A 13,125-nucleotide genomic window follows, 5' to 3' on the forward strand; every position below is an offset into this window, starting at 1 on the left:
AGAGACAGTGGCATTGAGTAAAAGACAGGAGGTGGAGCTGGAGGTAGCAGAGCTGAAGATGCTGATATTTTCATTGGGAGTGACGAGGTTGGACAGGATGAGAAACAAGTTTATTTGAGAGACAGTGCATGTTGGACGTTTTGGAGACAAAGTGAGAGAGGCCCAATTAAGATGTTTTGCACATGTGCAGAGGAGGGACATGGGGTATATCAGTAGAAGAATGCTGAGGATGGAGCCACGAGGAGGAAGGAAAAGAGAAAGACCAAAGAGCAGGTTCATTAATGTGATAAAGGAATACAGGCAGGTAGCTGGTTTGAAAGAGGCAGATGTAGAGGACAGAGCAGTATGGAGACAGATGATCCGATGTGGCGCCCCTTAATGGGAGCAGCCGAAATAGAAGAAGAAGGAAAGGATTCTCCTTTGGGTGTATTTCCATGCTTCACCACTAGAGGCAGAATCACAGTTTACCATTCATGATAAGTGACTTCTGTGACATCACAGTGCGCTGCTCTTGATCGTGTACTTAACAGGCCAGAACACTGAGCAGCAGCCGACATACCACATCATGCAACCTATCAAACAGCAGCTGCCAGATGAGAGCAAGAATCAAAATACACAATCAAATCCCTAAACCCAGTGAAGTTTGAGTGTTCAGAATCCTGTACTGTGTTTTACTGGATTCTTCTTACACAGTTGTTCTTTGATATTTTCAACCCCGGCAAGAGCGCTGATTAGTATGTACTGAAAGAGAACGATATCTCAAATACAGAGGACAGCAGGCACTCATCTTCTATTTGATATGATTTTAGATCTACTTTCTTTTCATATATATTGAATGCAGATGGAGGAGATCCAGAGGGCTTTCTATAAAGCTATTATCAAACTCCTGAGCAACTTGTGGATCATTGAAGAGCAGGTCAGCACAATTAATAACTTCATCTTTCTGTTCTTTTGCTCTATAATGTTTCTACACTATATCGACAAAAGTATTGGGACACCTGATCTTCCCTGCCATATGTTGTGCTTGTGGACATTTGTGTTCATTCAGCAACAAGGGTGTTAGTAAAGTCAGATACTAATGTAGCTGAGGTGAGGAGGTCTGGGGGTGCAGAGTTTGGGTTAGTGTTCAATAGGATGGAGTTCAAAAGCAGGAGATCTTCCAAACCATGGAGAGCATGGAGCTGGCTTTGTGCACAGGGGCATTGTCATGCTGGAACAGGTTTGGGTCTCTGAGTTCAAATGAAGGAAAAGTTGTTACAGCATCCAATACAATTGTGTGCCTCCGAATTTGTGGTAACAGTTTGGAGAAGAACCACATATGGCTGGAAAAGTCAGGCATTCAATAATTTTGTCCATATATAGTATGTGATACACAATGTATGGAACAGTTCAGCTCTTAAATCAGAGAATATTTTGCTGATAAGATTGAGTTTGACCTTGAATATTGTGAATCTGATCTTTCCTTTTCTTTCTGTTGTATAAGAAGCAAGCCGAGTCCAGACAGGTTCTACAGAAACAGATGGAGAACATTACTCAGCACGTTCTTAACCAGTCTCTGCAATTCAGCCAACTACAGACAGAGGTATCCACTTCCTGTCCTTGCCAAATCTACTGTATACATTCCTGGTTTGAACACTACGTATTTTCAGTGCTGCTTTGTTGTGCAGGTTTTGCTCCTCCAAAACTACATGCTACTCTCTGTAGTCTTCAGCATGCTTATCGTCCTCATCATGCTCATCGACATCTGTCTGCATTACTGTGGCATGTCGGGTGTGAAACCTTCATTAGAACCTGAAACGTCCATACCAAAATCCTACAGCTACTGCTGCCCAGACAAGTGAGAGCCTCAGGACTCAAACATGATTTACTAAAATGTTTCGAGGTTTTATTTAGGTTGCTTTTGCTTTAATCCAGACATGTTGGTTTTCAGGGATTCCCTGAGAATGAGGACGTGAACCCAAAGCGGAGAGCGTCTTATCCTTTTTCACAGTCGGCCATGCAAATTGCGACTACTGAAGGTAGAACCGTGATGCACTGTCACACAAGATGCCTCCTGTCTCACACCCAGTCATTTCATAGTTAAGTATATTCAAAGAAAATACATAGCACTTCTAGCAGACTGGCATTTGCTTTAGCAAGGTTCTCCAGTCAGGGCTTCTCCTGTAACAAGGCCAGTTGTGATATCTTGTCTAATCCCAGTCAAGTATTCTTGCTTAATTATCTGCTATATTTTTTTTATATAATCAAAGAATCAAATAGGAATATGATTCCATAGAATCAAATAGAATTAAAATATACATAGAATCAAATAGGAATAAGATTTTGCAGACGTAAAAAAAAAAAAAAAAAACCTAACTGCAAATTGACAAAAAACAAAGCAAGAGAGTATAATGTGTATTACCTCAATACATTTATTATTATACAACATTTTTTTTTTCTAATTGATGTCGTTTAGAAGGAATAAAACACTTGGGGAGCACTTTGAAACTTCAAAGCAGCCTGTTGTTGATAATCTTCCTTAACGCTTGAGGCATTGGACATAGAGCTAAAGGGAATAAGTTCAAGTCCCAGCCACACCAAACTGCCAAGCCCGGGCCCCTGAGCAAGGCCCTTAACCCCTTAGCTTTCAGTGCCGCGCCCATGCGACCGATATCCCAGTGTTGTCAGGTGTTAATGTTTAGCAATAGATGAAATAAAAAGGAAGAAGAGTAACCATGACTAACTATACATCATTCTAAAGCTCTAAGCCTCAAGCAGCGATTTCAGATCACTGTTTTTCAATGGAAAACGTATAACGAATGTATTTTCTGAAAGTGTGTAAGCAGTACACACCAACAACATGCGTAAAAAAAATGCACCACTTACACATGTATTGTAATAACGATTCACAAACGCATCCACTGCTGCTAATCCCGGTTGATTAGGAAGGATAAGGCTCCACCAAACAACATGGCGTAAAGCATTTTTGGTCCACAAAACAAACGTGTTGTAATTTAGATGGTGATTCTTTGTTTATGTCAGAGTACTTCGGGGTTTATTGTTTATATATGTTTTAGAATAACTTTCGCGTAAAAAAAAACGCCATGTTAGTGGTAAAAAACTAAAACAAATATGGGCAGTAGAATATAGTGTTAAAAACAAATGAGACCACAAACTAAAAAAAAGTCTAAGAAAGGTGGAATCTTGGGTTTGAGCATCCAATGGGTCCACTGGATTTTGTTTACAAAAAAAAACAACCAAACAAAAAAAAAATTGACAGTCAAATAAGTTGTTTTATCGTAAATTGCATGAAGCAGCAACAAACTATTGTTTTACAGTCACTGCCATTCATATTGATGTCCTGCTATTCAAATCCCAACAACACACACACACACACACACACACACACACACACACACACACACACACACACACACACAAAAAAAAAACTTTTCAAGAATTTCTCTAATAAAAACAAACACAATAAAATGTATAAAAACTGTAGAGGGAGATGTATTGTAACTTACTGATGAAAAATTCTCAATGAAAATGAAAAACTCAGATTTTCCATCCCCATGCAGATCTCCAAGTCTCTGTCGTCACTCCGCCCCAATAATATTTCCCTCATTACTGCTTCATGCAATCTCCTTTAGAATGATGTATAGTTAGTCATGGTTACTTTTGCCCCTTTTTATTTATTATATTGTTAAACATTAACACCTGAGAACAATAGGATATCGGCCGTGGGGGCGCAGCACTGAAGGCTAAGGGGATTTATACTGAAAAACATACACAACAATGCCAGGGCTATTAAAAAGGAACTATAGTTAGCGCAGTGTCACTGTGGCTGCTCACTCAGTACCGGAAATAAGATTTGTTTTGTGCATGAATGAAAATGCTAAAGAATCCATAATGCTAACACTAGCAGCTAACCAGGAAGTAGCTAGCAGCTAATGCGATGGATTCTTTAGCTTTTTATATTCAGCTTTAAGAATTTCTCTCAAAAGAAGAACATCCAGACAATTCCACATATCATGGGAGTAAATTAATAAAGAATGAAAGGAATGAAGACATTTAAAATATGCTGAAATAAGCAAAACACTTTGTTACATCCCAGTCTAGGGTTTGGGCGCACAAGCATGATTAAAAGCACAGGTGGTGGATTTTAGTTGGATGTGAATGTATTTGGTATTATGAGAAATAAATAACGGAACACAAACATCAGGGTATTTAATAACAGGAGGTATGTTGAAATATGTACAGTACTACACTGGGAGAAACTTCAGGGTGGACCAAGGCCAAAAAAAATCAACAAAATATTTTTTCCACAAACCACTAAATTACGTACAAACAATCCTAAAAAAAAGAAAAATCACTTCCCTAACTCCCGCACCAAAAACAGGGAATAAACCCACACCCAACAGAAATGGTAACTGCACCCCTACTACCAGTAAACAAAGCAACACACATATGTGCATACATTTACAACCGTATAATACAGTGAGTATTTACAATTCTCTAGTAAACGTCAAAACGGACAGCGAACGTTTTAAGTCGGAACGGGCGTAGGTCGAAAACAGGTAATCACATAACATGAAACAGTATAGCAAAATGAACAAAGCTAGCGTCAGCCTAGCGAGCTCTTTATTCCCGCTTCCGACTCGACTTTTTGGGTCACTGTCTGGCAACGGCATCCACGGGAGGTGGGTGTGGCTTCAGTTAACTGGAGTGGAGGAAAGGTCTGGACTGGAGTCTCGGGATGGTACCTGCTCACATAAACCCCACATCCCATACAATGCGATACAATCCGCTAAATACTGTGTAGCTGCTCAGTTGAATTATATAAATAGATAAAATTAAGTCGCTCTGGATAAGGAGTCTGATAAAGGCCGTAAATGTAAATGTCTGCCAAACCCGCAATAATGGGTCATGGATAAAATTTCTAATTGATAAAGTCGGCATATGAGCCAAATTATTAGACAGCTTGTTTCCACTTCTGGAAACAAGCATCCAAACTTTTCATTCCTAATGTATTTATAAATGCTCATATATCGTTTACACCCATAATATTTGTCCTTTTTTCACCCTCTCTTCCAGAAAAAGCACTGTAAATTGAAATCCAGCACAAAGCCTGAGACAATCACTCCCACATTACTCTCCACAGTCTGGACTTAAAGATGCTTCCTCATAGCACCGTTCCTCCTCCCTTCTCTTTCAGAGACTCTCGATCAGATAGAAGCCTTAATGACTCTTCACAGTCAGATGAGCCTTTGACTAAAACTTCCTAATAATCATGACTCAAACATAATCATAATATTGTCTTAATATGCCGCTCTTTTTAGGTGGAAAAATCATTTGCACAGTTTTAGTTTGAGATTAAATTGAATGTGAGTCAATCTAAGCAGATTGTTAATTAATTGCACAAATAAAAGTTAATCAGAAACTTTTATACTTGGAGTCTTTGCTTATTATTCCACTAAGTTACATTTTTTAGTGTTAATCTGTGGAACGCCGATAGTGATGGACTGGTTGACGGATGAGGTAAGACAGGAGTCTCCATGGATTATGATGTTTGCGGATGATATTGTGATTTGTGGTGAGAGTAGTGAGCAGGTTGAGAAGAGCCTCTAGAGGTGGCGGTACACGCTGGAGAGAAGGGAATGGAAGTCAGTAGGAGTAAGACAGAGTACATGTGTGTGAATGAGAGGAAGGGCAGTGGAGTGGTGAGGTTGCAGGGAGAAGGGGTACTGAAGGTGGAGGAGTTCAGGTACCTGGGGTCAACAGTGCAAAGTAATGGAGAAGAAGTAATGTGTTAGAGAAGTGAAGAAAAGTGAAGAAAAGTGTGCAGGCAGGGTGAAGTGGGTGGAGAAGAGTTGCAGCAGTGATTTGTGATAGAAGAGTATCTGCAAGAGTGAAAGGCAAATTTTATAGGACTGTGGTGAGACCTGCTATGTTGTATGGTTTAGAGACAGTGGAGCTGGAGGTAGCAGAGCTAAAGATGTTGAAATGTTCGGTGGGAGTGACGACGCTGGACAGGATTAGAAATGAGATTATTAGAGGGAGAGTGCATGTAGGACATTTTGGAGACAAGACGAGGGAGGTGTGATTGAGATGGTTTGGACATGTGCAGAGGAGGGACATGGGGTATATCAGTAGGAGAATGCTGAGGATGGAGCAGCCTGGAAGGGGGAAAAGAGGAAGGCCAATGAGGAGGTTTATGGATGTGGTTAGGGAAGACATGCAGGTAGTTTGGTTGAAAGAGGCAGATGTAGAGGACAGAGTAGTGTGGAGACGGATGATCTGCTGTGGTGACCACTAATGAAAGCAACCTAAAGAAGAAGAAGAAGAATTCTGACTATTGAATCCTCACCAGGACTTGGAAGAAATGGAATGATGAAGTTATCTAGCAGGGTTTAACACTGAATTCACTTTTGATTGTCTAAATCACTACTAATGCTGTAATGTTCATTGCCTATGTTGTGTATTGGACATTTTCAGTGTTATTCTTTTACTTGATTACACAGTGGAGCAGTGTGTAAAGATGCAGTGGTTCCTAACTCCTTGTGACAAATTACTAAAGAAAACAAGAGCCAACATAAGACAGTAAACAGTATTACAATATAGCAGTATATTTGAGTTTAATACATACATTTAAAGCAGTAGAAATAAAGTCTTGATTAGTTTTTATTTCAAGCAAACATGGCAACAAAAATGAAAACCTGCAAAATGTTTTCGTTCACTCCATTTTTATTATACTCTTTATTCTTCTTTATTCTTGATTTTGTTCAACCCTCTTTGTCACATAATAAAATAATAACTTCCACCTTCAAAATTGAAGCACCACTTATTAGTAATTAGTAATCAATTACAACAAAAAAACAAAAAAACAATACTGGAAGAGAAATATAAAATGTAATAAAAAAAATTAACATTTATAAATTTTTAATTGTTTAAAAATTGATTTTTATATATATAAAATATGCAAAAAAAGTGGTGTATATTAAATTCATTGTTTTTTGGCACACAACATTATAAGTAGAAAAAGAAAGGCATATCTATCTATCTATCTATCTATCTATCTATCTATCTATCTATCTATCTATCTATCTGTCTGTCTGTCTGTCTGTCTGTCTGTCTGTCTGTCCGTCCGTCCGTCCGTCCGTCCGTCCGTCCGTCCGTCCGTCCGTCCGTCCGTTCGTTTACTGCACTGGTACATACTAACTATATAATTGCACTGCTGATCAGATGAACTTTGCTGCAAATCTACATGCACTCTTACATTTATTCGAATGACATTTGTATGTACCTTTTTATTACTATTTACAAAATTTCTGAAAATAATACTTTTTCCAGCACACAGAATTATTTTGCTGTTGCTGATATTGATAATAAATGAATTTTGAAATGAACACAATTTTATCCTTTTGCTCAGCATTTAGTAAAAAGGGAAATGAAGAACTGATTTTCCAACGATCTGTTGATGACTGCTTCATCAGTGTACACAGTCACATGGCTCACTGCAGATTAAAAAAAAAAGAGATTGCACTAAATACAATTATAAATGCATATCTCCTGATATCGGTGTCATCCATGTGACAAACAATTTAACTTTAGAATCAGTGACTGCAGCTAGAAATCATGAGAGAATGAGATGAGGAAAGTTTCTCTTTACAGGTTCCAAACTAACATGGATGACTGGACAAAGTGTGAGAAAGGGTTTTGTGCACTGGATGGAGAGCATAACTGCTAGGTGTGAAATTACACCCAATGTACCTTTAAAATATTTCTGACTTCATGGTGTTTGATTTGTCTTTTTTTTTTTTTTTTATAATGTAAAAGCCATGAATTTTACCTCCATGTTGTGCTTCATCTCTGAGTAGACAGTATCGTTTTCCACACTGGTCTTATCTAGTTGGAATTAAATTATCCTCAATGAATGTCCATAACAATTAAAACTCATCAAAACTATTAAATAAAAAAATAATCTGAATGTTAAATCACACACAGTTTAAATATATTTGGTCACTGCATTGTTGAATTCTGGTCAGAATCAGTTGATCAATTTCTTCATACAGAAATGCTGCTTCATATCACAGGTTTATATAAAGCAATTCTACAAATACATGATCTGTTCTATTGTAACTAATAATATATTTAAAGATGTATTTTGCTTTACCTTGTATTTTTCTAGCTTTTTTCATTCGCTTGAGTTCAAGCCTGGCATAAGTCACATCATTTACACTGGGTTCAGCATCAGCACCTACAGCAGCAAAAAAACAAAACCATCCCTGAGATCTTCAGCAGTGTAATAAATCAATCATAGCTCATTAACACAATTTAAGTCATTATTAGTCTCCTTTAAAAACCACACTGGATCAAGCTGCATTTTTAGACTAAACCTGCCTTGTCTTTTAATGAGTCTTGTGATAGAACCGACTCTAAGATTTCAGCTGATGACTTCAGATTTTTTGGCTAAATTTAAAAAAATGCGCTACCATTGTTCATGTTTTTCTTCTTTTTCTTCATATTATACTTCCTTTCTCTTCTCTGGGGTGCAGCCTCACCTGAACACAGTGTAGTGTGTTAATCAGTAAAAGACACTCCTGTACTTTAACATTTAGAGTTAGAGTAAAATTTAAAGTTAAGCGTCCTAATTTAGCTTTCTATAATTAGTAGAAATATCACTAACCCTTGTAGCAGAAGTATAAATAATAATAAAAAAAAAATTAACACCCAGTGAAACATCCCAACTTGAATTCTAATTGAATTCCACACTACATAGCAAAAACAATTATCAGACCTTTTTTCCTTTTGTAGCACCACAGCAGGAACAATAAAATAAATACAGCAATGAGCAAAAGTCCCAAACCCACAGCCACTCCAAAGACCAATCCTATTTCACCAGTGGTTCTAGAACCTGAGACTGAGAAAAAAAACAAAAGTGAAATTGATGTTTTAATAAACAATGAAACAGAAAATTAATAAATTCTCAGAAGGTTTCTGACGTCTGACTGAGATCCAGCTTCTCGGTGACTCTCCTCTCTCTGGGTGTTTACAGTGGTAGAAACCTTCATCTGACTTTGAGACTTTATGGATGATCATCTCTCCTGTAGTCTGGTTCTGGACGACTGATCCATCTTTATAGAAATCAGCTCGGAGGTTTGAGGGATTTGTGTTACGATATAAACAGTGTAGAGTCAGAGGATGTCCCTCAGTCACAGGATGAACAGAACTCTCCAGAATCACATCACCTTCTAGAACACGGAAATTTCCAGAAAATACATGATTCAAACTAGGATATAAACACAATTCTGTACATGCTTAACAGAAATTATTCTGAGATTATTAGCAAAGTTGATCTGCATTAAAATAAACTTACTAAACCTGTGTATTTTGCAGGTATGTAATTTAATTCTGCAGGAAGCTCAGTACATAATCTCATGTTCACCTGCTTTATGGATGCATCAGTACAGATTATTTTAATTCAGTGCACCTTTACTGGTTCTAATAAAATGCTAGATATGCTACTATTAAATGTAAATACGGTGTATGTTGCCATGTTAATGATCAGATGACAATAATTATAGCAATTTGGAAGTATTTAACACTTAATCATGAAAGCAAACCAGACTACAAACTGTGCTCTATGGAACAAAATTCATAGAAACAACAATCACATTCTCCTAAAATAAACATAAACATGTTAGAGCATAAGGATTTTTAATAACACAATGTACTGTGAAATATGTGCCTGCAAGGTTTTTCCAAAGGCTTGAATATGTTCCCAAATACTTGTTCAATTTTAAACTCTTTGAAATCTGAATATTCTTTAATGTAACTTTTAATCCCTTTAACAGTAAACACACTACATGAAGACTCACCATGAACTGTGATGTTGACAGGATTACTGTTTTCTCCAGATTCAGACTCACACCAGTAAACTCCAGTGTAGGATGTGGAGAGGAAGCTGATGTTACATGTAGATCCTGTAACTGATCCCCACTGTGAACAATCTAACACTCCTTCACTGTCTGTGTATCGTCTCACTGTCCATCCAGTAGAGTTACTCTGGTCCTCACAGCTCAGTGAGAGAGAGTCACGAGTAAAGTGTTGAGTTCTGCTGGGACTGATGATCAGAGACACTGGAGGAGATTCACCTTAAACATGCACATACACACACACACACACACACACACACACACACACACACACACACACACTCACACACTTAATATTTTATAGCATTGTACTGTCACAAACAATTTAAGCAGTACATTGGTTTAAACTAATTGAAGCTAAACTTTTTTTTGTTTATTTAACAAGACCTTTAACTTTCAGCTCAACTGTATCCTGCATCAGCCAAATGAGCAAATTGACTGGAAAATGTAAAAGCAACATTTAAAAACTGACAGGAATTTTCTGTACATATTTAAGTAATATAAAGAAATATATATTGTACTTATTTAAATAGATTTGTGATTTGCTGCTAGTAAAATCCTGTAAATTCTACAGTAATGTTTTACAGTGAGGAACTGCCACATACAATTAGGGATTCACATCAACAGAGAACATTATGTCTGATCACCACCAGATGTCACTGTCACCTTAGATTTAGTCTAGTTCCATTACATCACTTTCAATTCACTTCCTCATTTTAGCGTATATGCGTTAAGCGCATGCTATGATACATGTACATTTGTGCCAGTCTTTCACAAGCTTATGCATTTTAATAAATAAATGTTGCATTACACTGATCTTACATTCACACTTATGTAATCTATACTTCATGTCAAGAGTTGATTTTCCGTACCAGTGATCCACAAGGGCTGTGGATTGCTGTACAATATGTAACCATCTGGTTCTCCTCTCTCTCCTCTACACACATAAACTCCTGTGTGATGAAGAACAGAAGGACTGAGAGTGTAGTTGCCTCCAGATCCCCTGCTGTTGTCTGAGAGAAGCTCCACATACATGACATAGTCAGTATTTATTGTTTGAGTTACACCGTCTCTGTAGGGAACAACTGTGTACCAGCTGAATGTCCAGTCTGTAGAGGAGTCTGTAACCTCACAGCTTAGAGTCACTGAGTCTCCTTCAGTCAGCCAGTTCTGTGGAGATACACTCAGTACTGCCTGTGGTCTCTCTGTTAAGACACAGTAAGAGTCATGTTTAAGTACAAAAGACCAACTATGCAGTGAGGAAATGAGATACAAACTGATTGAACTGACTGAGATTTATACAATATAAGTGATATTCGTAATTTTCCCCACTTTATTAGTAAAAAAGCTTCAAAATCACACAATTGGTTTAATTTTTCAAAAGTGACTAAAATAAATATATAAGTTTAGATATTAAGGAAGTAAAGATAATTTCTTTATACACGTGTAAATTCTGGTTTTGGACTTATTGTAATCTGTGTATTTTTTGAGTGATGCAGTGTTATGAATCAGTTACTGTTTACAAACTAAAGTACAGATAATTTTACTCTAACAGCATGTTCTCATGTGTTTTATTCAATTTAAAATAAAACAATTTTAAATCACAATTTGAAGTCATGGCCTACCTCTCGCTGTAACCTTGACAGGATCACTGGACTCTGTGTAGTAAAGTCTGTAGTTTCTCCTGCGTGCACGACACTTATACTCTGTTTCCTCTGCATTAATGACTGTCATATTCAGTGTGTTTGCTTGTTCACTGTTCTGAGGTTGTAACTGCTGATTATTTTTATACCACTGAATCTCCCATCCAGTCTCCTGCAGCTCACAGCTCAGAGTGATGGTGTCTCCAGTGTAGACGGAGCTCTGAGGATTCACTCTCACAGTTGGTTTGGGTTTAGCTGTTGGTATGAAATAATGAAGGTGTCAGAGCTGCTTGGCACTTTAAGCAGTAGATTCAAAGTGTTTTCACAATTTAATAAAAAAAAATGTTTAGTATATGTTCAATGTAATAAAATTCAGGAGTGGCTTAAAGTGTAAACCATTTTAGATTGATATATTTAGATTTCTAATTTAGTTTTGAATCTTATTTTTGTGATCCTGAAAAAATTCTGCACCACCAGCTGAACATTTAAGCAAAAGCATGATGTTAAAGCCATGACAGAACTTTTTTTTTTTTTATCTTAATATTTACAGGTTTCACAACCAGGGCTTGAACTGAGATTGCTTGCATGACAAACAAGACCTCTAACAGTGTGCCGCAAGGAAGTGGGTGAAATTAACAGCAAATATGCATGTTATTTATTATTATTAATTAGATATTAGATATATATTTTTATGTGTGTGTGTGTTTGTAGGGGTGGGGGACACTGGTGACATCTGGTGGAGAAACAAAGGAAAGATGTGTACAGAAACTGAAGGAAGGGCAATGTGCTATATTTCTGTACTTTTTAATTGTATGGTTCAGTCTAAATATTATTAATTACATTAGCTGCACAAAGAAAATTATTTGCATGATGCTGATTATCACAATTTATAAAGAATTACTGACTTCTCTCTTAATTTTCTCTTAATCACAGTGACTTACCACAATAATACTGCAATCTTAATATAAAACTCAGATACTACTAAAAACACATGCCTACTATACTGAGAAGTGAAAGTCACCATTAAACAAACAGCTTACTGACAGATCAACATTTAAAGCATACAAACTGTTTTAACATATTAAATTAGAAGAAAACCAAATAACACCCACAGACTCACCTGATACAGTCATTGTAACAGCTTCACTGGTATCTGAGATCTGGAATAAACTCGATTCTCCACAGGTGTAGTATCCGCTGTCAGAGTCTCTAACAGACTGGATTGTGAAAGTCTGTTTTGTGGGGTCTGTAAGCCTGTTTTATTTTATACCACTGAATCTCCCATCCAGTCTCCTGCAGCTCACAGCTCAGAGTGATGGTGTCTCCAGTGTAGACGGAGCTCTGAGGATTCACTCTCACAGTTGGTTTGGGTTTAGCTGTTGGTATGAAATAATGAAGGTGTCAGAGCTGCTTGGCACTTTAAGCAGTAGATTCAAAGTGTTTTCACAATTTAATAAAAAAATGTTTAGTATATGTTCAATGTAATAAAATTCAGGAGTGGCTTAAAGTGTAAACCATTTTAGATTGATATATTTAGATTTCTAATTTAGTTTTGAATCTTATTT

At 37.1% G+C, this 13,125-nt stretch overlaps 2 protein-coding genes across 2 annotated transcripts in view; both read right to left on the bottom strand.

Annotated features, from left to right (window-relative positions):
• Positions 1-13,125, bottom strand: part of LOC124387347 (obscurin-like) — a 402,170-nt gene that overhangs the window by 129,931 nt on the left and 259,114 nt on the right. The gene's annotated exons all lie outside the window — the stretch shown is intronic.
• Positions 1-13,125, bottom strand: part of LOC124387348 (obscurin-like) — a 174,999-nt gene that overhangs the window by 58,794 nt on the left and 103,080 nt on the right. The window contains 3 exon segments of the mRNA XM_046851650.1: positions 8,985-9,233; positions 9,861-9,941; positions 9,944-9,971. Coding sequence (XP_046707606.1) covers positions 8,985-9,233; positions 9,861-9,941; positions 9,944-9,971 — 358 coding nt within the window.

This window comes from Silurus meridionalis, chromosome 6, assembly GCF_014805685.1.
Source record: "Silurus meridionalis isolate SWU-2019-XX chromosome 6, ASM1480568v1, whole genome shotgun sequence".
Lineage (NCBI taxonomy): Eukaryota > Metazoa > Chordata > Actinopteri > Siluriformes > Siluridae > Silurus > Silurus meridionalis.